The sequence below is a fragment of the Echinops telfairi genome, unplaced genomic scaffold (assembly GCF_000313985.2).
Source record: "Echinops telfairi isolate 266 unplaced genomic scaffold, ASM31398v2 ScPeMD7_22;HRSCAF=79, whole genome shotgun sequence".
In the NCBI taxonomy this organism is placed as follows: domain Eukaryota; kingdom Metazoa; phylum Chordata; class Mammalia; order Afrosoricida; family Tenrecidae; genus Echinops; species Echinops telfairi.
Genome location: NW_022103919.1, coordinates 11,624,401 through 11,647,940, shown reverse-complemented (window position 1 = coordinate 11,647,940; position 23,540 = coordinate 11,624,401). Strand labels below are relative to the sequence as shown.

General features: G+C 44.6%; 1 protein-coding gene across 1 annotated transcript in view; it reads left to right on the top strand.

Moving 5' to 3' along the window:
- CEMIP2 (cell migration inducing hyaluronidase 2) overlaps nucleotides 1-23,540 on the top strand; it is an 89,209-nt gene that overhangs the window by 50,702 nt on the left and 14,967 nt on the right. The window contains 8 exon segments of the mRNA XM_004713827.3: nucleotides 616-805; nucleotides 3,017-3,105; nucleotides 7,742-7,873; nucleotides 9,395-9,430; nucleotides 10,705-10,860; nucleotides 14,946-15,123; nucleotides 16,550-16,765; nucleotides 19,067-19,275. Coding sequence (XP_004713884.3) covers nucleotides 616-805; nucleotides 3,017-3,105; nucleotides 7,742-7,873; nucleotides 9,395-9,430; nucleotides 10,705-10,860; nucleotides 14,946-15,123; nucleotides 16,550-16,765; nucleotides 19,067-19,275 — 1,206 coding nt within the window.

Below are 23,540 nucleotides of genomic sequence, written 5' to 3'. Positions count from 1 at the left end.
CTAAAATAAAAAGTGGGTTTATAATTAAATTTAAAATAATTAAAATTAAAAAATAAAATGAAAGCTGTCAGAGGAATTAAGACTATGTATTTCCATCTTCAATCCTTCAGTTGGTTGTCAGTCGTTTTAAAACTTTCTTGCCGCTTCTCGTAAGGTGAGTAGCACTGAGACGGAAGAGGCGAAATCCAGACTGAGTAGAATCCTGATTCACGCATGTGGTCATGGCAGCAATCTGAATCAGGACTGGAAGGGCATTGCAACAGTTTGAAAGAAGTTAGAGATCTCGGCATGGTGGCAGGAGGGTTGTTTAATAGGCACGGTCCATCTGTTGATCAGATTCGAGGTACACAGGAAGCAAAAAATTCTCGAAGACTGTGCTGTCTCATCTTTCTAGCGCCTGCATAACACTAATTATGGATGAACTATTATTTTGAAAGTAAAGTTTATAATTGGCCGACAATTTTCTTGAATCGTTTAAGAAATTTCCTGTTCACAAGGAAAGTGTGCATGGTACCACTGCTTTGAGCGAGCCAGATGTGCACACTGCTTTCTGTAGGGATACTGAAGCTGAGCACCCAAGAGATGAAGCCTGACGCGAAACAGCACGTTGATAAGGCTGATTCATAGCGTGGCTTCGTAAACTGAGCCCTCTTATTATTTTGCCTTCCACCTACAGGATGCTGGAATATGGTATTTGTTCCACAAGGAACCTACTGGAGAATCCAGCGGATTGCCGTTCTCAGCAAAACCAGAACTTACACCGCTTGGTATATTTTATAACAACCGAGTCCATTCAAGTTTTAAGGTAGGTTTCTACATGTTAGTAATTGTTATAGATGCTTCCTCTCCTTTTGAGACCTAGGAAAAGACCTGCCACTGTAGGGCACATGTAAACACACACACACACACACACACACACACACACTCACGCACACACGGCACATTTGGGACACATGAGTTGCACAGTGGCTCAAAGACTTCTAAATCATTTGCTCCAAGTATTCCATTTTATTCTCGAAAGTTGCAGCTGGTTTCTGGTCAGCCAAATATGCGAATAGAAGCCAAATAAGAGTGTGAAATAACTCGGAGTGTCTGGTGATTAGGTAAGAAAACAAAACAGGAACCACATGGTTCAACCGGAATTTTAAATTAATTTTTTAAAATGTGTGTGGACACACATCAGCAAGAACCCGTCCCTGGAGAAGGACATCCAAGAGAAGACTGTCAAGGAGATGGATTGGCGTAGTGGCTGAAACCATCGGTTCAAACACAGGGCAGATGTGAAGCATGGTGCAGGCCGGGGCTGGGCAGCATTTCATTCTGTTGTAAATAGGGTCACTCTGCGTCAGAGCCAGATCGGCAGTACCCAACCGTAAGGGCGGACACACACACGGACGTCGCATGCTGTTGGGAGACTGACAGAACGCTGTCATGCTTCCCCCGCTGCAGCTTCCTTCAAATGTGCCTGTTGCTGTATTTCGAATTCTCTTTTCCCCTCTGTTCAATCACAATCCCCTCAACCTAGCTCGTCTCTTATTGGCGTTGATTGGAGTCTTCCTAACCACTTTTCCCCCCCTCCATGTTCATAATCCCCAGTATTACCGTATACACACACACACACACACACACTGCATGCCCAGACCTTAGGGCTTCAGTTGCTGATGACCCCTGAAGCTGTCCTTAGCCCAGGTTGGCCAAGTTCATGCCACTGTCTACACAGCAGCATTTGAAGCTCAGGTTCAAACTCATTGAATCAATTCCAACTCATAACAAACCTATAGGACAGGCTAGAGCTGCTCTTGGGTCTCCGAGACTGTAACTCTTTATGGGAGTAGATACTCTCCTCTTTCATCAGTGGGGCGCCTGCTGCTTTCGAACTACTGACCTTGCCGTAAATGTCTTAGCCATCCAGGACATTGTAACCCAATCGCACATAGGCATATACCTAAATAGTTTCAGAAGGAAAACCCTTATGTTTACCCTCACACTGACTCCTGTGTTTTGGTTGCATAAATATATAAGAAATATATGAGCCTTGATTGGTCCCTTTCCGTCACCTTGGGAGATTTTATTCATTACTAAAAGGTAACAATGCCTGGTAAAGACGTCCCATGCTATACACCTCACTCTGTTGTTGCTGCCCCAATTCCAGGCCACCTCTCTTCCTCTACTGGATGACTGCCTGATCTTGTTCTGCAATTATCGCCCCTTTCTACCATCCGTCTCCTGTGGCAGCTATAGTCTTTTCTTTGAAAATGCAGTTGATTCCATTGTGCTAAAGACCCCATTGCCCTGCCTTGCAGCGCATTGGTTCTATATGAGCTGGCATTCCTGCCTTCTTAGCTTTGCTTCTTACCCTCCCTCCCTCCACCTGCTCTGCTTGCTCTAGCTAAGATGTGCTTAGTGCAGCTGTGCCGCGCTCTCTCCCCTCCAGACGTTGGTATAAATGATTCGCTCAGTCTTTTTCTCTGGGTTCTTCCGTTCTGCCGACATGCCTGCGTCTCCAATCCATTCGGTTGTGTGGTTAATTCCTCTTCATCCTGCAGGTCTTGGCTTGAAGTGGTTACTGCTTTCAGGAGAGGTTCCCTCAATCATTCTCCCCTGCTCTGCAAATAAATCGTTCTCCCCTGCTCTGCAAATAAAATAAAATAATAAAGAAAGAAAATGGAAAGGTCTCATTTAGATGCCTTTAATATGCTTCCAATGCAGCATGTAGTGTTTTTAGCATACCGGCTTGTAATTATTTATTTGGTTACATCTCTTCACCTATGCTCAAGGTTATTGAAAGTGTGAGTCATGCTTTGGTGAACAAATCTGTATTGAGTGACCGAGTAAGGACAATGATAACACACGTGCAGGAAGGTAGCCATTTTCACCCTATCTCTACTTTGCTGTTTGCTCATATCACCCCTTTTGGGTGGAAGCAATTAGCTAAGAGTTGTTCTCTAGAATCTTTATATATGTAGATGTAAAATTGAAATTCTTGTTCATCTCAGTCCATGATGATGTTTTTCAGGCTGGCTTATTTATTGACAAGGGTGTCAAAACAACCAACGCTAATGCTGCGGACCCAAGAGAGTATCTCTCATTGGATAACAGTGCCAGGTAGGCTTTGTTCTTTGCAATCACATTCAAGGCATATCTCGCCCAAAGCAAAACTGCTGTCTTTGGGGTGGAGGGATGGGAAGGTAATCCTAGGGGCTTCTACAAGGTCATGGAAAAGGAACGGGAAGAGAATGGAATTTCCCTGGGAACTTTTGGAAGCCCCCGCATACATTTGGAATGATGATGCAAACGTGTTTAGGACCATTTTTGTAAACATATTTACTCTGCTGTTCAAGGATCTATACCTGGGCTTTTATCTTCCTGAAAGGCCAAAGCGGAGTTGATGTTTGCCTCCTTTACCACAGCTGCAAACCAGTGTTAGAGGGAGACGTAGAAAGACCTAGAATAAGAGGAGAGATCTCTGGGAAAGGAGCCTACATTGGCCTAAAATAGGAAGTGGCTCATTGAAGAACAAGTTAAAACTAAGATCCTGTTTTAGCTTAATCCCTGAAGGCCAGAACACAGAGAATGGGTTCTTAGTGGTCACTGTGGGACCCTGCCTAAAATCAGTTTCAAGCGAAGGGCCCCCCACTTGATGATCAAGCAGGTTCGGGTTCCGTGATTTGTAGTCTCAGAGTCACATCAGGTCACACCACAGTTCTGCTACTTGCCTTTGCCACCACACACTGTTGGCATCTGCATCAGCAGAGCAACGCCACTCCCACTTGCATTACAAGAGCCAAAACACATAAATTGTTTCACGTGGGAATGAGATGGCAAACTGAATGTCAAGTTCAGTGGATGTGCTGCTTCTCTACAATCAAAGTTGATGGTCCAGCCTCTGGAGTTCAAAGGGTGCTAGATTTAATAGACTCTACTGCTTGTCCTTGAAAAAAAAGAACATCAGACCCAGCTGTTCACAGAAGGATAAATTAGGAAGCATTTTGTAGGTCAGTGAGTCTACTGAAGGGTGAGGCAGGACTCTTGTGACATAATAAGACCTGAGGTCAAGAAAATACTGGCAAATTGTCCTTAATGACATGATTTGTCAGGATTACTAAGAGGCTAGCTTGAGCTCCGAAATATTTTAAAGCAATGATCTGATAGCTCTTGTGCAGCCAAGAAACAGGGCATTAAAAAAAAAAGGATGAACGAATAAATAGATTTTAAAACAAATTGTCATTCTAATTAGAGTTGACAAATTTAAGCAGAGAAAGTTTATCATAATGGCTTAAAAATGTTTTTATTCCCCCCAACCATGTTATGTATACATGACATTAGGATAATATTTCACTTTTCTTCTGCTTCCCATTAAGAGTGTTATTAGTTTATAAATGCATACATATTGACATGAAATCAGATCTCACTTGGAAGCTGTTATTGAGAAGAACCAATTTTACCAGGAGAGTCCCAATTTGGCAGCCAGCTGGCTAATGCATGTCATTTTATATAATCTAATGTATGAACTGTGCCAGACATGAGAAAGCCCAGGCATGAGTAGAAGGGTACAACTCCCAATTAATTGAGTAATCAACCCAGCCATGAATCAAACATCAGGCTCATGGACTATCCAGAAAATACTCAGTCTGTTCATCAGAGGGGAGGGTGACTCATAGCTAAGCAAATGAGTCTTTCCCTTTGTTTTCAAGACGTGCAATTACAGAGGCTTCCAAAGACAGGGATTTCTCCGCTCCCAAAGCTCTTGGGTTTAGATGGGGAAATTCTGTCTAAAAGAGGGAAATGACATCAGACCTGACTAGTACAGTAAGAGCAGAGAAAAAGTCAGGGAGAGTTGGGCAGTGTGTTGTAACCCCATAGATGACCACAGGAAGCTGGGAAAGTGAATGATACGCAGCACGGAGGTCACTCGGTCCCACACTACCAATGTCCAGCTTCTGAGCCATGCCCTTTAACGCAATGTAAATGTGCTCTCATGTTGACATACCTGAACCAACCGATACTTGCAACAATTCCTTTATTATGATCACCGTCACTAGCTGCATGTAATTTTTAATCATGGAAAAGACTTGGGGACTTTTCTAGCACCGGAGTAAAACAAAATAATAGTCCTATGCACCCGTTTGTCCTTATTTGGAAAGATTTGCCTTAAAGACGCTCAGAGGAATGAATGGATGTTGTTTGTAACTCGGGGACTGCCCTTGCAGCGGATCCAAAAACCAAGCAAGTAGCCAGCAGGGGGTTTATAAAGAAGTCCAAAGACGAGGAGGGGGCTACCACCACGGATCAGACGTTGCTCTAGTGGCCCGTTTCTATGTGCTTTTTAAAAAAAGACGTTGTATAGAGTCCTGTCCAAAACTCTTCCAGTTTGGCAGTGGCTACAGTGTTATAAAACCGGGCAAGGGCTTAGATTCAGACTTTATCTCTTGGGTCAGAACTAGTGAGGGGTCAGGGTCTGGGTGATACATGTGGTCTAAGGGTGGATGGAATGTTCTTATCACCACTCCTTTGCCTGAAACATAGGAACTCCAGATAGTAGTTTCTGACAATCTCATCTACAAGTGACAGTCAGTGATCTGTTTAAAAACAAAAGAAAATTTAAAAACCCTAGTGAATTAGCTCCTGTTACTTTCTGGATTCCATGCCTGACAGCATTTAGAATTCCGAACCACATCGGTACTGTTACTTCCTTGTTACTCTTCAACTTGCAGTCTTATTCCTTGCGCATGCCCAGGGCACTCCTGCAGAGACTTTAGCATGTGCTGTCCGCTGTGCTGTATCGTCACCCTGCCTCTTCTCCCAGCAGGCACGGTATAGCGGGCTCCTGGTATAGCCCGTGCACTGTGGTGGTAGCATTTTTGCAGATAGTATATCTTCATGCTGTGATAGCACATCTCCTGATGAATTGGGTTTTTCCAATTCTACTCCCAGGGGGACGAATAACAGAAATGTGGGTTAAGGGAGACAACGGACAGTGTAAGACACAAAATAACCACAGTAATACATAATTAATTGATCAAGGAGTCACAAGGATGGGAGGAGGGTGGAGGAAGGAGGGGCAAAAAGAGGAGCTGGTACCAAGGGCTCAAGTAGAGTGTTGGAAATGTTGATGTCAACACGTGCTTAATACAGTTGAATGATGGATGATCAGAAGATTTGTAAGCGCCCCCCCCCCCAATAAAATGATTAATTAAAAAAAAAGAAAACTAGCTAGCGTTTCCCCCCAGCTCTGTAGACTAAGATAGAAATGACTTTTTAGGAAAGAAAAAATTTTAAAGGTGATCTTCCTGGTGGTCTATTGATTATACATTGGGCTGCTAACTGCAAGGTCAGCCATTCGAAAAACCACCAAGGGACAGGAGAAGGCTTTCTACTGTCAAGAGTTATAATTCCGGGAGCCCCAAGGGACAGTTTGCTCCTGGTCTGTAGGGTCACTATGAGTCAGAATTGGCTTGGTAGCAGTGAGTTCGATTGTCTGTTACAGGGTTACTTCAGTTGTTAAGGAGGGCAGTTTTTTTCTTTTTATATTGAACTATAAATACATATACGATTCAATGGTTTAATCATCACGACTGGCCGGGCTATCATCAACATCGGAACTTTCCCACCTTCGTTCATACATTGATGTCGGTCCCTATTCCCCGTCCCTCTCCAACCCTCCCTCCCCTCTCCATCACCATAGGCGATCCCTCTCCGGTGACTATCTTTATATTTGCTTCAATTGCAATTTCCCTATATGGTACAAGACTAGGACAGATACCAAGCAAGGATCCATCAACAATGGCCACACACAATGGATCGAGACCTCAATCTAACAGAAAGCAGAGAATATGAAAAAGTTTAGAATAAATTCACTTTGGGTCCATAAAGAGATCAAATTGCAAAATGTTACATTCTGCCTAATCTCCCCTTTACAAGGCTCACCCTCGGATCTGGGGGCTATTACCGTTTCTAGCCAATGTGCACTGGGGATTCCCTGGACGCTGAATCCCTTGTAGTTACCCTGTAAATGGATGTTGAGCTACCTCTACCATCTGTGGTTTTCTGAAATCTGGGTGTTTAGGATTTGGACACTGGTCTGTCAGGTGGCGATTTTTTACATGAATGTTTTTGACCTTTATGGTCAAGTCCTTGTTAAGGGTTTCCAAAGGAAGACAAAGGAAAGGTAAAATGTAGTCTTCTTTTGGAGAGTCTTTATACTGAACAAATCAGGTAAAAGGAATCTATTTCAAATTTAGACATTTTTGAGAGAACAACCCAGATTTTTGTCTGACTCTTAGAAAGTTCCCTAGCATACAACTCAAATAATGTCCCAGAACACATACATGCATGCTAAAGTATGTGGTTAATTTATTCAGCATGTTTATGGCAGTATCATGATGCTTAAGTATTTGTGAAAATAGGCCCCATTTTCTGACCTGAGCTCGTTTTAAAAAATGGTTTTAGCATTTAGAATGTCGTGCAGTGTGCCCATGTCATATGACAAAAGGTCATTAAAAAAACAACAACAGCAGATTAGGAAGGCAGTTCTCCGGATTCATTTGCGTAGTTGTAATTTTTGTCCTTTGGATAGGTAAATCACACAAGATTCAGTTGGCTCACAGGATGATTGTTATCATTTATTGTGCATTCGCTTTTGGTCATATTTAATTCTTGGCATTGGCGTGCTGGGTTTTGAATAGCTAATTTGTCTTGCCTCTTTAAAAAGCCCCTCCCTGCTGTCCTTTCCAACCCCCAGGTTTCGGCCTCACGAAGACGCAGACCCTGACAAGCCGCGCGTGGCCGCGCTCATCGACAGACTCATTGCGTTTAAAAATAACGACAACGGCGCGTGGGTCCGCGGCGGCGACATTGTCATTCAGAACTCAGCGTGGGTATCCAATGCCCGGCACCGCGGTACTGGGCAGCATTCTTTTTTTTTTTCCAACATTTTATTAGGGGCTCATACAACTGTTATCCCAATCCATACACACATCAATTGTGTAAAGCGCATTTGTACATCGTTTCTCAAAACATTTTCTCTCCACTTAAACCCCCGACATTAGGTCCTCATTTTTCCCCTCCCTCCCTGCTCCCCCCTCCCGCATGAGCCCTTGATAGTTTATAAATGGGTATTTTGTCATATCTTGCCCAGTCCGACGTCTCCCTTCATCCACTTTTCGGTTGTCTGTCCCCCAGGGAGGAGGTCACACACAGTTCCATGTAATCGGTTCCCTCTTTCCTACCCATTCTCCCTTTACCCTCCCTGTTTTGCGACTCACACCACTGGTCCTATAGGGCTCATCCATCCTGGATTCCCTGTATTTTCAGTTCCTATCTGTACCAGTGTACCTCCTCTGGTCTAGCCAGACTTGCAAGATCGAATTCGAGTCATGGTAGTGGGAGCTGGGAGGAAACATTTAGGAACTAGACGAATGTTGTATTTCTCATCGTTGTTACATCGCACCCTGACTGGTTCTCTTGACCACCGGGGTGGCCTTGAGTCAGACCGGAGTCAGGAGAGCCTCACGACTCTGCGGCATCGTCATCGGATGGCTTGTGTTCTCATTTCTCAGGACAAGAAAAGTAGCTTGTAAGCTCAGTGGTGGTTCTGGATCATAGAAGCGGTCTTAACAGACAGGACGGGCAACAGGGAAGCATGTGCCAGTAGACAGCCTGCTCGTGTTTGGAGCTGTCTCATTCAAGTGCTTTGGTTGGACCTGAACGTTTCTGGTGCAGAAACTGGGGCTTTTTAACTTGCCATAACAAACACGTCGGAGACTAAATAAAGTTTTGGAACTACCTGAGTATTTTTTTCCTCCTTGGAAACTCCTGAAAGTGTTTCTGATGTTCTTCCAGGCCGTTCCTAACAAAAGTTGTTCAGTTTTCACCTTCTGAAACCTATTGACTTCTGTCTTAACACGACAGAGGTAGTCAGCACCTCGTTTCCCCCATATTGATATGATTTTTAGCAGAGGCCTGATACCATTTGAGCTAAAATTTGGTGCTCAAGGCCCTAGAAAAATATTTTGTCTGGCTCTGACATTTGACATTTCATCATTGCCAGTGATTTTTATCATCTCAACATTTATGTCGGATGAGATCTGTAGCATAGTTTGGGTGTAGGTGTTGAAAAGCTTGGAGACAAGAGCCTGATCTTGACTTTTTTAAAAATAAAATAATTAAAATTATTGCTTCTATATGCCAGGGACATAGAGGTTACCCATAATCACACTCTAGTCATTGCAAAACCTTGGGCCTGAGGCAGGTACCCTGAATGGGGAGTCTGCCCTCCTCTTATAGGGGTGAAACTATTTGTGTTTATTGGGATCCCTGGCTATGAGGCTGTGTAAATATTTTTACATGGGTTGGTGAGTTTAAAAATATTCCTTCATTCTCCTTTTTCTTACAGATTTGCAGATAATGGAATAGGCCTGACTTTTGCCAGGTTTGTAATTGTTTAAAAACTATTATTTGACCGTCTTAGAGATCCAGGGTAGAATTGCACTTGGTTTTCCAGATTATACACAGAAAGGTTATGTACCTATTCATTTTCTAAAAACGTCTATCTTCTTCCCAATGCCACTAGAGGGCCCCAAAATAGTTTTACCGATAATTTAATCCATACCTGAGTAGAAACTTATATAGCTGGAATTTCACGGAAGGATTGGCCTGTTGTTATTTTGTTTTTGTTTTCCCTTTAGAAGAAAATACTTAGATTTATCCAGAGCTTCTAAACCCACTGCCATCCAGGGGATTCTGATTTATATTGATCCTTTAATAAACAAACAAACTGCCATTGAGTCGATGCCGACTCACAGGGACCCTCCAGGGCAGGGTAGGACTGCCCCAGTGTGAGTTTCCAAGACTGTACCTCTATGGGAGTAGAAAGCCTTGTCTCGTCCCTCCGAGAGGTTGTTTCAAACTGCTGACCTTGCGCCTTGCAGCCCAAGGAGTAGCCACTACGTGAAGAGAGAAAGGAGAGCCTAAGCTTGCTCCCTTGGGTTTCTGAGGCTGTAGATTTTTGTGGGAGCAGATAGCCTCGTGTTTCTTCCAAGGAGCTGTTTGTGGGTTCGAACAGCTGGTTTTGTGGTGAGCAGTCCAAAGCGAAGCCCATGTAGCATCAGGGCTTATAAACCCCAAAGCAGACTAACTTGCCTTGAGTCCGTTTGACTCATGGGGACCCTGTATAGAAAGTCTGCACAGGAGCAGGGAACCTAGTCTGTCTCCCTTGGAGTAGCTGGTAGAAACCCAACTCTTACACGCTTAAAAATGGGGCTTAAAGAACAAAGGGTAAATATTTGGAGTCTCTAAGAAGCGGCTCGCTCTGTTTTAGCAGCCGTCTTGAAGCATTAAAGTGTGCAGGTTACAGTTTTCGTCGAATGACTTTGCTTTCAAACAGGTTTGTCATTTAATTCTTGCACTTGGGCAAGTCTCTGCTCCCCATTTGCAAAATTGTGGCTTGGGACCAGTGCAATTCAGTTGTTGCTCCTCAATGAAATGAAATGAAACTGATGTATGCAAAATTCACATTCATTCATTTATGTAGTATTGTCACTGTTTAGAAACAATTACAAACGATGTGCCATTGTGTGTCAGAAAAAGCGACTGGCTTCTTTTGAAGCCTTTCCCTCTTTGTAGAGATCCCTTGGCTTCGCAGGAGGGGGAACTTGAGTTGCTGAGAGGCAGAACGGTGGGTCATGACTGTGCTTGTTTTAACAGTGATGGGAGCTTCCCCAGTGATGAAGGGTCCAGCCAGGAGGTGGCGGAATCGCTGTTTGTCGGCGAGAGCAGGAATTACGGCTTTCACGGTGGTCAGAACAAGTATACAGGCACCGGAGGGATAGACCATAAGCTCCGGACTTTACCTCGGAACAGGTGAGCAGGAATGCTAGGGTTAAACAGGTGCTTGAAAAAAACTAACCTGGAAGGAGGTTTCTGTATTCATTCTTGATGGTTGGCATTCTACCGCTCACTCTTAATCCATTGGCTCTTGAGGACCCTCCCTTTTGCTGTGGTTGTTGTGTGTGCTGTCTTCCTGGAGCCTTGGGGCAGTAGTGATGAAAGTCTTCATCCTCTGTTTCAGTGTTGCCTGGGGGGGTGCTAGAATGATCCAGGGGTGCTACAAACCCAGACACCGGATGATGTGTCAAAGGCCTGAACTACAAAGGGGCTATTGGGTAACCTTCTTCCTGAAAAGGCGGCGCTAGGCCGTGCAGGTTTGGGAGCCTCTGCTCTGCTGTGTGACAGGAGCCTGTACGCTCTTCATTCCCCGCAGAAAGCCTTCCATAATCGGACACATGTTCTTTCTTTCCATCTTTTTCCCGAGCCACAGAGAGTTGCCAAACCCTAACTATGACAGGAGGTCAGTTTTCCCCCCATGTGTGGTGTTGGTTTTTGAAAATAGCCACTGGAAAAGGAAATTACCTGCTGAAGAGAGTCCCGGAAAATGAGAGTTGATTGATGCCAGCGCTGACTCAGACCTAGCCACGGCTCTGCAATTAACTGATGCTGGAGGGGGGATGGGGGCAGACGGTTGGCATGTTTTCTATCATAATCACAGAGTCATTAACATAATACTTGGCACTAGACAGATTCTTCAAAGCTTTGGGGGAACCATTAACTGATTAATCTGTACCTCAATTCTGAAGAACGTTCTCATTTTACTTGTGAGAACTGCAGGCAGAGAAAAGCTCAACTGTGCCCTTCACGGCCTTGCGTGCTTCAGTGTCAGTGGTAACATGCATCATCCACCCAACCCTCAAAGGTGTGCTCCCTCTGAACGTGAGCCTGGCCCCGGGCAGTGGACAGGGGAAGACGTGGGCCGTTAGTGTTATGTGATGGTGCCGTTTCCTAGCTCCTGGCAGAGGGTCCCTGTACCTGGCTCTTCTCCCACCCTGCTTGTCATTGTGAAATACTGAGCAACCTTAATCACGCTCGATGTAGATCTCCTGAGTCCGACCATGGAAGCCACCAGGGAAAGGTGAGCCTTTATTAAATCTCAGGAGACTGCACCGAGCCCACAGCAACATAGAACGAGAAGATGATGGCATTCGTCCATGAACTTTGTGAAGCCCGCGTGTTCATCTGAGCCAGACCCTGGTGTCAACACTACACGTACCCATTAGCTTTATACTCACAAGTAGACTAGGTATCGCCAGCTTTACAAATGAGTAGCTTGCCCAAGGTCTCATCACTCACCAGTGGCTGAGGAGGGGTTCAAACCACTTGGGTTGGCTTCGCTGCTGTGTCTTCCACAGCGGCAGGGCCACTGCCTCGCCTCAGATGGAGAGTTGAAAAAAGGACCGTGTACTGGACTGCATATTGGAATGGACTACAGTATGATAACTGTTTTAGTTATTTAGTATTGCGGGTTAAGCTATGGACCTTTGCACTGCAAGTTCAGCAGTTCAAACCTACCAGCCACTCACTGAAAGACCAGACTGTCTACTACCATAAATAGTTAGTCTTGGAAACCTTATCTATATAGGGGCTCTGTGAGTTGGATTCAGCCCCGTCACAGTGGGTGTTTTTTATAATAACAGTGGGTGGCTTCCATGAATAAAAAATTATTTTCTCAGAGTGTAAGAGGTTAGAAGTCTAAATTCAGGGTGATGGCTCCATGAGAAGGTTCTTATCTCTTTAAGTGCCTGTTGCTGGATGACCTTCATGTGTCTTGGCATCTTTCTTTTCCTATATCTGCTTGCAAGCTTGTGTTTAATCATTTTATGGTATAGTATAAAATATAGTATATAGCAGTAGTCACCCTTGGGTTTCTGGAATGATCCTTCTCCCTCACTCCCAAACTCATAACGGCCCTCCAGGGCAAGATAGAGCTGTTGCTAGGGGATTATGATGCTGTAACTCTTTATGGGAGTAGAAAGCCCCATCTCTCTTCCGTGGAGGGGCTGGTGGTTTTGAACTACTGACCTTGTAGTTCACAGCCCAACCTGTAACCCACGATGCCACCGGGGCTCCTCAACTACTGCTATAGAGGTTAGGCTTTTCAACACATAGTTTTAGGTGATGCAAGTCAGTCCATAAAAGTTGGCAAATCAATAGCACCCTCTTCATTCCATATCGGCCTTCTATTTTGTGTCAAAATGTTTATTTCTGCTTTGGTAAGGAGAATTTTATAGAACAAAGATTTTCTTTTAAATCATTTTGTTGGGGGCTCGTACAACTCATCACGATGCACCCATTGTGTCAAGCACATTTAAAACAAAGATTTTCTGTTGGGTAGTGAATCAAGTTTTTAGTTATGATGCCTTATTAATTTTGCGTGTGAGGAAGAACAATTTTGAGATATGCTTAGAAATACATCATGATATAGAGATGTATACCCCGGCTGTTTGTTTTTATATGGGAGAAAGATGAGGGTTTCTGCTTCCGTAAAGTAGCACAGCCTCAGAAACCCACAGGGCAGTTCTGCCCTGTCCTATAGAGCTGCTGTGAGTCAGGATTGACATGGTAACTGTGAGTTTGGCTTATTTGGGTTTTTTGTTAATGCATATATTTTTCATTGTAATCCACTGCCAAACTGTAAACTAATTAGTCGTTGTAGAAATCCTCTTCCGAACGATTTTAAATTTTGATTAGAAGGTAAGCCTATGACATCTAGTATATTTATGTAGTAGCGTTTCACACACATTAATTATGACTGGTGGTTTATGATTTGCTTCTACATGCTTATGGCTGAGGAGTCTGTTTGAACAAAAAGGATAAAAATGAATATGATGAATTTCGTGACCTACCTAGCCTCTTTGACAAAGCGAGCCTTAAGGCCTCCTGTGCTTTTCAGTAGCTCACTTTTATGTTTATTTATGGGGCTGGCCAGCGTGCTTTTGGTGCATAAGCACAGGTAGGTCTCTTGTTCTCGTTGCTAGAGATTTGGGGCCTTGAGATACCATGGGAAAGGTCCTTACTTGAGTGATTTCAAGAAGCAACATGGTTTAATTATGCGCATGCCGTTGCCAAGTAGTTGCCAATTCTCGTGTATTAAATCCAGTAAGAAACCACGGGGTGTTATTTTCTACAGTTCTGTAAATTGTACCACATCCTGCCCAGCTGTGTAAGTTCAAAAACAAACCAACACACGCAACAATAACAAAAACTGTCCAAATAACCCTACCAGCCGATTTGTCAGTGAATCTTTCTTTCTCTCTTTCCCTGCACCGATCTCTCTTCTTTCTCCACCTCCACAGCTCCCATCGTTATTCAGCCCACAGGTAGCCCTCACCCAGGCTACTGCTGCACCTTGTAACACATCTCTTGACCGACTGCATCCCCTTCAGTGGGGCTTCCAGAAGTTCATGGGGAAAAAATTATTTTTAATTCTCTTTTTCCCCCTATGGACTTTTTGAAACCCCCTTATATAATCTGTCTTCCCCATCGCAGTCAGAGAGGCTTCTTTTAAAAAAAAAAGTCAGATCTTAACTCTCTCAAAACCCTCAGCGATTTCTCATCTCATATAGACACATTCTTCTTCATGGCCTCCAACTCTCTATGCTGTGGCCTCTGGCCACTCACCCCGCCGCTCCGGCTGCGGTGGCCTTCCCTCAAGCTGGTGGCTACCTCTGTGTTTCCCTTGTGAGGCGTGCCCGCTGCTTAGAATCTACCTGCCCTACCTCCTCCTCACTCTCGGGCTCAGCATGGAAGTCATCTGTCCATCTTCCATTTGGCCGCAAATAGCATCTCTTCCTTCCTCGGATCATTATTTCACTGTGTCTTCCTGTCGTCCCAGCACGGCTGTTGTCTGAAAGTGCTTTCCTCTAGTGTCTGTTTCGTTAGGGTAGGGAATCTTACTTCGTCTTGGTTATCACTGTATCTACTGCACTGAATGATCCTTTGTGTTTAGAGGCTATTCGACAGTGCGACAGTCTCTCTCGTGAATAAGAAAGAATATGAAGTGCTGCTAAGGGGTGAAGACCGTGTGCATGAAATACAGTCTTGCATTTTGACAGGACATTTCCCATCCGAGGCTTCCAGATATATGATGGACCCATTCATCTCACCAGGAGCACTTTCAAAAGATACGTGCCAACCGCAGATAGGTACAGCAGTGCGATTGGCTTCCTCATGAAGAATTCCTGGCAGATGACTCCGAGGAATAACATCTCCCTTGTGAAATTCAGCCCCCATGTAAGTATATCGTTGTATTTGATGCCAATAAGAAACTAGACTCTACCTGTATCTTTGTGTGAGGTGTTAAATCTTGTTTAGTGCATTGAGTTGGGTCCAACTCATAGGGACCTTGTGTGTAGAACAAAGAAACATGAACTGGTCCTGTACCAGTCAGGTGTTGCTCTGTGAGCCCATTGTTGCAGCCATGGTGCCAAACCATGTCACTGAGAGCCTACTGGGTTTTTCACTGACCATCAATATTACCAATCACCTTCTATAGTGACTGATTCCTCCCAATTACGGGTCCAGAATAAGGGACATGCATATGCATGCATCTGGTTTTTTTCTCTCCCTGTTTTCCTTTCCCCTTACTCAGCTTTTGCATGCAGATAAGGTGATTAAGAATACTTGTATACTTAATGACTTGTATCAGGCACACCTTGGTCCTCAGTGTTTGTGTTTTAACCCTCTCTACGGGTCTTTGGCTGCAGATTTCCCAATGCAAACCCTTCTGCATAACAATGAATTAAATGAGGACTTTTAACTCTACTTGACAATAAAATGATTTTGTGTTCACTTTGTGTTCACTTTGTGTTGAGGAGAGAGACAGTCATGTATACCCTTTAGCAGGTGCTAGTGAATTTTGAAGCAATCCAGCAATCCCATGTGTGTTAGTCTAGGGAAACTAGGCTTCTCCTCAGGGATGTCTTGCAGGAAGTGAGCCTTGCCAGCTGAAGCAGGGAACTGGCTAAGGCAGCTGCACCCCGGTCCCACCATCAGAAAGCAAGAGACCCAAGAACTCCAAGGGCAAGGCTCACCAAGTCATTTATCCCTCTGTCCTTCAATTAACCCCACATGTGTTTATTGGGTGGGTTGGCAGAACAAATCTTAACTATTTCACCATGCTTAAGTGTTTTTTATTTGAACTGTACTCCTTTTTTGGTAAAGGGAAGTCACATGAACAAATAACTAAAATTTTTAGAGTAAAAAGGAATGGTTAGCTAGCTTTGAGGATGGAACTTGTAATAGATTTTCCGATCCCGAGAGATGTTACTAAAGACAAATGCAAAGATTTGCAGTGTGTGGATTACAACACACATCTCTTTACACTGAACTGTTCTGGTTTCTGTTAGCACAGATGAGTTTTGCCTGGAGAACAGGTAATAGTTTCTAAACGGGAGGAGAGGGAAACCAAGCCTCACGTTTGTTGCTTCAGTTCTACAAGCTTAGCAGTTCCCCACCCCCACACCCCCACCCCTGCCACTCCCCAGACAGGCCATTAATCGATAAGAAACGGGTTCGTAGTTGGCAACTTCCTCCTCTCACGTAGGATTGCTTTCCCATCCAGCAGAGGTGAGGGGTGTGCAGTTGGATCCTTGCAGGTGTGATTTGCAGTTGGCAGGAGCCCTCATGCTGCGATGTCCTTGCTGTTCCCTGCTGCCAGGTCTCTCTGAATGTCTTCTTTGGAAAGCCTGGTCCCTGGTTTGAAGACTGTGAGCTCGATGGCGACAAGAACTCCATATTCCATGACATCGATGGCTCCGTGACAGGCTACAAGGATGCTTACGTGGGAAGAATGGACAACTACCTGATCCGCCACCCAAGCTGTGTTAATGCTACCAAGTGGAATGCTGTGATTTGCAGTGGGACATATGCCCAGGTCAGTTCAGAACATACTATGTTACCTGCTTTCCTACTGTTCCTGTGATGACACCTTGCCAGCTGTCCATGTGACTGCTTTTTCTTAAAAAGAGAAAAATCGATGAGGTCATGAATTCATAGAGTTTTGTTTAAAGCACAATTCCTCCCTCCCTCCCTAACCTACACTAATGTGATACATGGAAAAGGGGGACCCAGAGTAAGGATGGTTTACTCTTGGCTACATAAAGTTGGGTCAAGAACTTGTATTTCCTGATGCTCGAGCCAAGGTGTTCTTGCCACACTGTAACTGGGCCCCAAAGAAGCACCGTCTGTTCTTTGCTTTCAGGGTCATTAGCTCTGTGAAATTGGGGAGTTTGGCTTCTGAGGCTGACAAGTAGCAATAAGTCACCTGGAAATGGAGATGGCTAGGTAGGAGGTAACCAGAAAGCAGGGACCAGGCTAGGAACTGGAAAGGAGGGGAATCAAGGACTGAATGAAGACAAACTCTTCTGTTTATATTAAAATATAATGTCTGCAAAAATAAGGAAGAGGTGATACAAGTTGAGCAGCGCCCTTTGAACCATAAAGACTACTATATACTCATTAACTTGCTGGTAGCCTACCGCAAACCAAACCCACTGCCATCCAACTGATGCCGACTCGTAGTGCCACCCGGTAAGGGAAGGGTCACTTGGGAGGGAGCATGTATGGGGGCCTGATGGCATAGCGGGTTAATCATCGGCCTGCCGACCAGAAGGCCAGCAGTTTAAATCCAGTAGCCACTCCAAAGGAGAAAGATGATGCAGCCGACTGTCATAAAGATTTACACTCTTGAAGCCCCAGGGGCAGTTGTACGCTAGCTTACAGGTCAGTTTAAGGTGGAATGGACCGGGGGTGGGGTAGTTCTTTTTTATTTTTTCATTCGGCTATGTGCTTCGGAGTTCCTGGATGATACAGACATTACAATGCCTAACTACTATGCCACCAGGGCTCCTGATGGCTGTTTAGAAATTACAAGTGTTACTATAAATGATAGCTATTTTTTTCATTCATTCAACATTTTCTCAGTAAATTACTCAATCCTTTGCATTTTCAGTGTTTCTTAAGAATGTAGACCTGATCCTTCTGTGTCACAGGGTACAGTAGTGATTCTATTTTCATTGATTGATGAAGAACGAAATACTTCAGCTGGCTACTATTTCCCAGGGGGCTCTGGGAATGGCAGGGACTATAGATAAGAACTCAGACATGACTTCACGTCATAAATTCACTCCTGAGAATATGGAGTTTGGGCTGGAAGCCTAGATCTGTGGTCATTTGTTGAGAGGAGCCTTGGTGAGTTGGTGGCTAAGCTCCTGGCTGCTAATGAAAGGTCGGTGGTTCAAACCCACAGAGCCACTCTGAGAGAAAGGTTTTGAGACCTGTTTCTGTGCCGATTACAACGGCAAAGAAACCCCCCAAAACACCCTTCTGAGTTGATTCTCCTCTTGTCCCATAGAGTCACCCTTGTCAAGTAGGAATTGACTCGACAGGACCCAGAAAAGAGCAGCTGGAGAATTCCTTGTGGATGGGGTGCTAAGGGTTCGCTCTCTTGTGACCTAAGGTCAGCATTCTGCGAGCCGTGTCTTCATTCCCCTGGGGAATTTGGTCCTAGGGTACTGGAGTGTTTTAGGAAACGTGTTTGGAGGCTTGTCTTTGGACGTGTTTGAGAAGGGTTTGCTTTCTTTTTCCGAATGGCGAGCAGGTCAAACGTCACTGGAGTGAATTCAGGACTTTCAAAACGATCTCAGTTTCCTTTTTTCCAGTTTTTGCCGAGCTTTTATTTTTACTGTTTTGGATGGGTAAGAAATGACTTTGGCTGATACAGGTCCTGGAAAATGGAAAGTCAAAGCCCCGGGATGTGTAAACACTTCGTTTCCTGGTTTAGCAGAAGGTCTTTTGGATTTGGCTAGAGGGTATCGGTGTTCGTGTTCGTTTACTAATGTTGTGTGTGTGTGTGTGTGTGTGTGTGCTCTTCAGGCTGTGTGATGGCTTTGACTGTATAAACCACAGCGGTTTCGATATTCTGATGAGTAGGCTGGCCCTTTGTGTGGTGGGGGAGCGTTTGCAGAGCTTGGCAAGCAGGGCACATGATCTGTTTTCACGATTCAGACCGGTCAGGCTGCATTCCAGCTGTCTCCTAGTGTGAATTTGGCTGCTGTTGGTTTAGTCTGGCGTAGACCACAGAATCCCTTTGCAAAGTAATGACATTCAACTTTGTTCTGGAAGGGCTTGTTGATCTAAACATTCCTTCCCTTGATGTCTCCGTTGTGTTTTGAAGGTCTATGTGCAAACACGGAGTGCTCAGAATCTAACTATGACCATCGCACGCGATGAATACCCATCCCATCCGATGGTGCTCCGCGGCATTAACCAGAAGGCTGTCTTCCCCCAGTACCAGCCGGTACTCATGCTGGAGAAGGGCTATACCATCCACTGGAATGGACCGGCGCCACGGACTGCTTTTCTATACCTCGTAAACTTCAACAAGTATGTCTTTACCGGACTTACTCCCGTAGGGCACACGGACCGTGTGGGCAGAGCAGAAAGTTTGCAAGGCTATATAACCTGTTGGAAACACATAGGAGGCCTGTCTTCTGAGGTGCCTCTGGGTTGGGTTCAAAACCACCAGCCTTTGGGCTTGTGGCCCAGCACGTAACCAGTTACGCCACCCAGGGAACTTTTAATTAGCTAAGTAGTAAGTAAAGAATCCCAAAATCATGCACGTTACTCTGCTCGGTGTAGGGAGTCTGTGCACTTCCTATCGATACACTCAAGAGGTCATGCAAATAGAACCCCGTCTTTTCAAAAGCATCTTTTCCAGGGAGAGCTGCTGTAGAAATGGAGCATTCCGTCTCAAACACTGCTTAATGATAAGTTTTAACACAGTCAGCAGAATGTTTTCATTTCTGATTCGTGGGGTGCAAAGAAAACTTTATCTAATGTTCGACTGTTCATTTGGCTCCCTGGAAAATGGAAGGATTGGTTTTTTTAAGGCCAAATGGCACTGAACACAAAAGAATCGTATGATTGATTAGTAACGTCTACCGTGGGCAAGGGTGGGGCACGGCACGAATGCCAGCTACTTGCTACCCTCGTCTTACAGTGTCATTCTATCCCTTTATGGTTTCTCAGTGGAATATCTAGCCAGTCTTCTCCTAATATCAAATTCAAGCAAAGCTCTAGTTTTATAGCCACTCAAATATTTACTCTGTTCTAGTTGGTGGGTATATAAAAATGAACGAGAAAATACTCGCCCTGTAGGAATTTGTCGCATTGAGATAGAAAAGCACTCAAGTAAATAAATAAGCAGCATTTTTTAACGGGCAAAGGCTAGAGCTACTAATTCTGACTAATGGAGTTGGGCAAGGGAGCCCTAACGAAGTGGCTCTGAGAAAGTCTTGCTACAAAGGAGTTTCTCCGTAGGACAAATGGTTAGGCATTCAGCTGCTCACTGGAAGGGTGGCAGCTCATGTCCACCTGCATGTGTGTCATGGATGAAGACTAGACTGATTTGGTTCCCAAAGGGCACTGTCATTGAAAACTCTATGGAGCACAGTCCTTCACCGGCACACCAGGAGTCTGGATTGACACCACAGAAACTGGTCTGGGCTAGCTCTGTTCCAGGGGTGGTGGACTCCAGGATGACAGCATAGGCCACGTTAGGTGAAATAGAAAGGGTTGATCTTGTTTTGGAAAGGTTGGGTAACCAGTCTCGATGAACGTAACTGTTAACCCACAGTACTTCAGGCAACCGCTCAGAAATGGACCGTATCTACCCGTGTATAAACCAAGTTTTATAGCTCTTTTTTTAAAAAAAAAAATCATTTTGTTAGGGGCTTGTACAACTCTTACCACAATCTGTATGTACCTCCAGTGTGTCAAGCACATTTGCACATTTGTCGCCTTCACCCATTCTCAAAACATTTGCTTTCTGCTCGAGCTCTTGGTATCAGCTCCTGATTTTGTTTCCCTCCCTCCCTGTACCCTCGTGACCCCTCGATAGATTATAAATTATTATTATTTTGTGATGTTTTACACTATCCGAAGTCTCCCTTCACCCACTTTTCTATTGTCTGTCTCCCAGCGAGGGGGTTATATGTAGATCCTTGTGATCAATTCCCCCTTTCTGCCCCACCTTCCCCTTCCCCTCCTGGTATCGCTACTCTCATTATTGGGCCTGAGGGGTTTATCTGTCCTGGATTCTCTGTTTCCAGTTCTTATCTGTACCTGTGTACATGCTCTGGTCTAGCTGGATTTGTAAGGTAGAAGTTGGATTGTGATAGTGAAGGGGAAGGGAGGAAGCATTAAAGAACTGGAGGAAAGTTGTATGTTTCATTGGTGCTATACTGCCCCCTGACTGGCTTGTCTCCTTCCCACAACCCTTCTGTAAGGGGATGTCCAATTGCCTATAGATGGGCTTTGTGTCTCACTCCGCACTCTTCCTCATTCACAATGATATGATTTGTTGTTCTTTGATGCCTGATACCTGATCCCTTTGACACCTCATGATCACACAGGCTGGTGTGCTTCTTCCATGTGGGCTTTCTTGCATCTCAGCTAGATGGCTGCTTGTTTATCTTCAAGCCTTTAAGACCCCAGATGCTATATCTTTTGATAGCCCTGCACCATCAGCTTTCTTCTTCACATTTGCTTATGCACCCACTTTGTCTTCAAAGGTGAGCATCATGGAATGCCAGTTTAATAGAACAAAGTGTTCTTGCATTGAGGGAGTACTTGAGTGAAGAGGCCCAATGCCCATCTGCTACCTAAATCCTAAACCTATAAATATATGCACATAGATCTATTTCCCCATCCTCATATATAAATATATTTACATATGTACATGCCTGTATTTGGACCTCTATAAATGTCCTTTGCCTCCTAGTTCTTTCCTTTATTTCCTTTTACTTTCCTCTTGTCACACTATCATGTTCAGCCTTCATTTGGGATCAGTAATTCCTCACAGATGTTACATTGCCCTTGATCAAGCCCTACCAGGCCTCTTAAACCCTCCTTACCACTGATATTGGATCACTTGTTCCCTTATGCCTGGGTTTGTTAACACCACTTCCTTTACCCCACCTCCCCCTCTCCCATGTCTCCCCAGAGCCGTTGGTTCCCTTATTTTCTTGTCCACGTTGTTTATCCAGTCTATTTTATCTAGATAGACCTGCAGAGATAATAATATGCACACAAAAACAAGACAGAGCAAAACAAAGCAACAAAAGAAAACAACAACAACAAAAGAAACCTGAAAATAGAAAAGCCTGTAAATAGTCCAAGGTCTGTTTGTTTGCTGGTGGAATTTAATTGGGTGCCACACCCTGGGCCCAAAGTCTATTTTTGGTATTCCCTGGGGACTTGCTTGCTCTGTTCCCCTTGCTGTGCTGTTGCACGCCTTTAGTGTTTTGCCTCAGTTGCACGCCTTTAGTGTTTTGCATTGGGTGCAATTACCAAACTGTGTCCTCAGTGTTGTCCCCATAGAGTTATTCAGCACATTTTTTAATGCAGTTTTTGTGGTAAAATTAGATTTCTTGGCTGATATTCGGGTCAGCTTATACTTGAGTCTATACGGTACATAGAAAGTAAGATGATGCGTTCTCCTGACTGTACCTAGAAACTGAGATGGCTGGTTCACCTGGTAGATCATAAAGCTCAGACTTGTCAGAACACTCTTAAAACACCCAGTTCAAATGAATAGAAAGGGACATGGAACATGTGAGAATTTGGTCACCACGGTCACTTCCAAGGAGGAATTCACACAGTGGTGGGTGCCCTTATTTTTGAGCTGTGTAGGCCTTTTGGCACATCCTTGACTCGTGTCCTGTAACGTAGGCTGTTGCTTTTCTATGCCTTTTCTGTAAAATAGTGATCCCCCCTGGGTTGTCTGAACTAATGGTCTCTATTTGACTTCTCTGGGTTCGAACCCCTTGCAGTGGTTGCCTCGAACTCACAGACAAAACTCATGATTAAAAGGTTTATTCAGGAAGTGAAGTTGGAATGCCAGTGAGAACTGCTCAGGGCTGAGTTGGTTATCAGGCCATGTTTCAGAGGTCTTTCCGATGTGCTGTCAAGTGCCCAACGTGGCAGACCGCTCCCCTGGAAGCCTCAACCGGAAGGCATTCAGCTCACGCTCCAAGGGTCAGCAAGCTCAGTTCCCTGACTTAAGTGCCCAGTGGCACCCACTCCAGCCAGTCTCATTCTAAAGGCATTGAGTTCCACTTCCATGGGCCAGCAAGTCCCACTTCCCTAATTCAGTGGCGAAGGTCACCCCATGCCATAAGCCAGCCTCCTGTGCAGAAGCGCTAATCTCTACTTACTCTCTGAGTTGGCCAGTGCATCCTTCTGCTCCGTGCTCTCTCTTCTGGTTCTGCTGCTGCTCCTCCGGTGGTCTAGCTGTCTTCTGGATCCAGGCGGTTCACTGGGCAGGATTTGGGGTCCACAGGGTACACTCCACTGCTGGCTTTTACTGGTAATGAGATTCATTCCTCCTCCTGTTTCTCAGATGGTTCATTTTATACACCGCAGGATGACTCTCAGGGAATCCTGTTCATAATTACTCACAGGTGAATTCTATTAGTATCTTCTTCCCCCTACCTTCTTACCAGACCCATGTAGGAAAATGTAGGTTGGTGGCAATTAGAGTTTGTCCAGAAGAGCTGCATTAAATCCTTCACTGCCCCTGCACCACCTATTTCATAATTCCGGGGAAAATCCTCAGTGTTTCCTTTTCTCTGCACATCTCACCACAC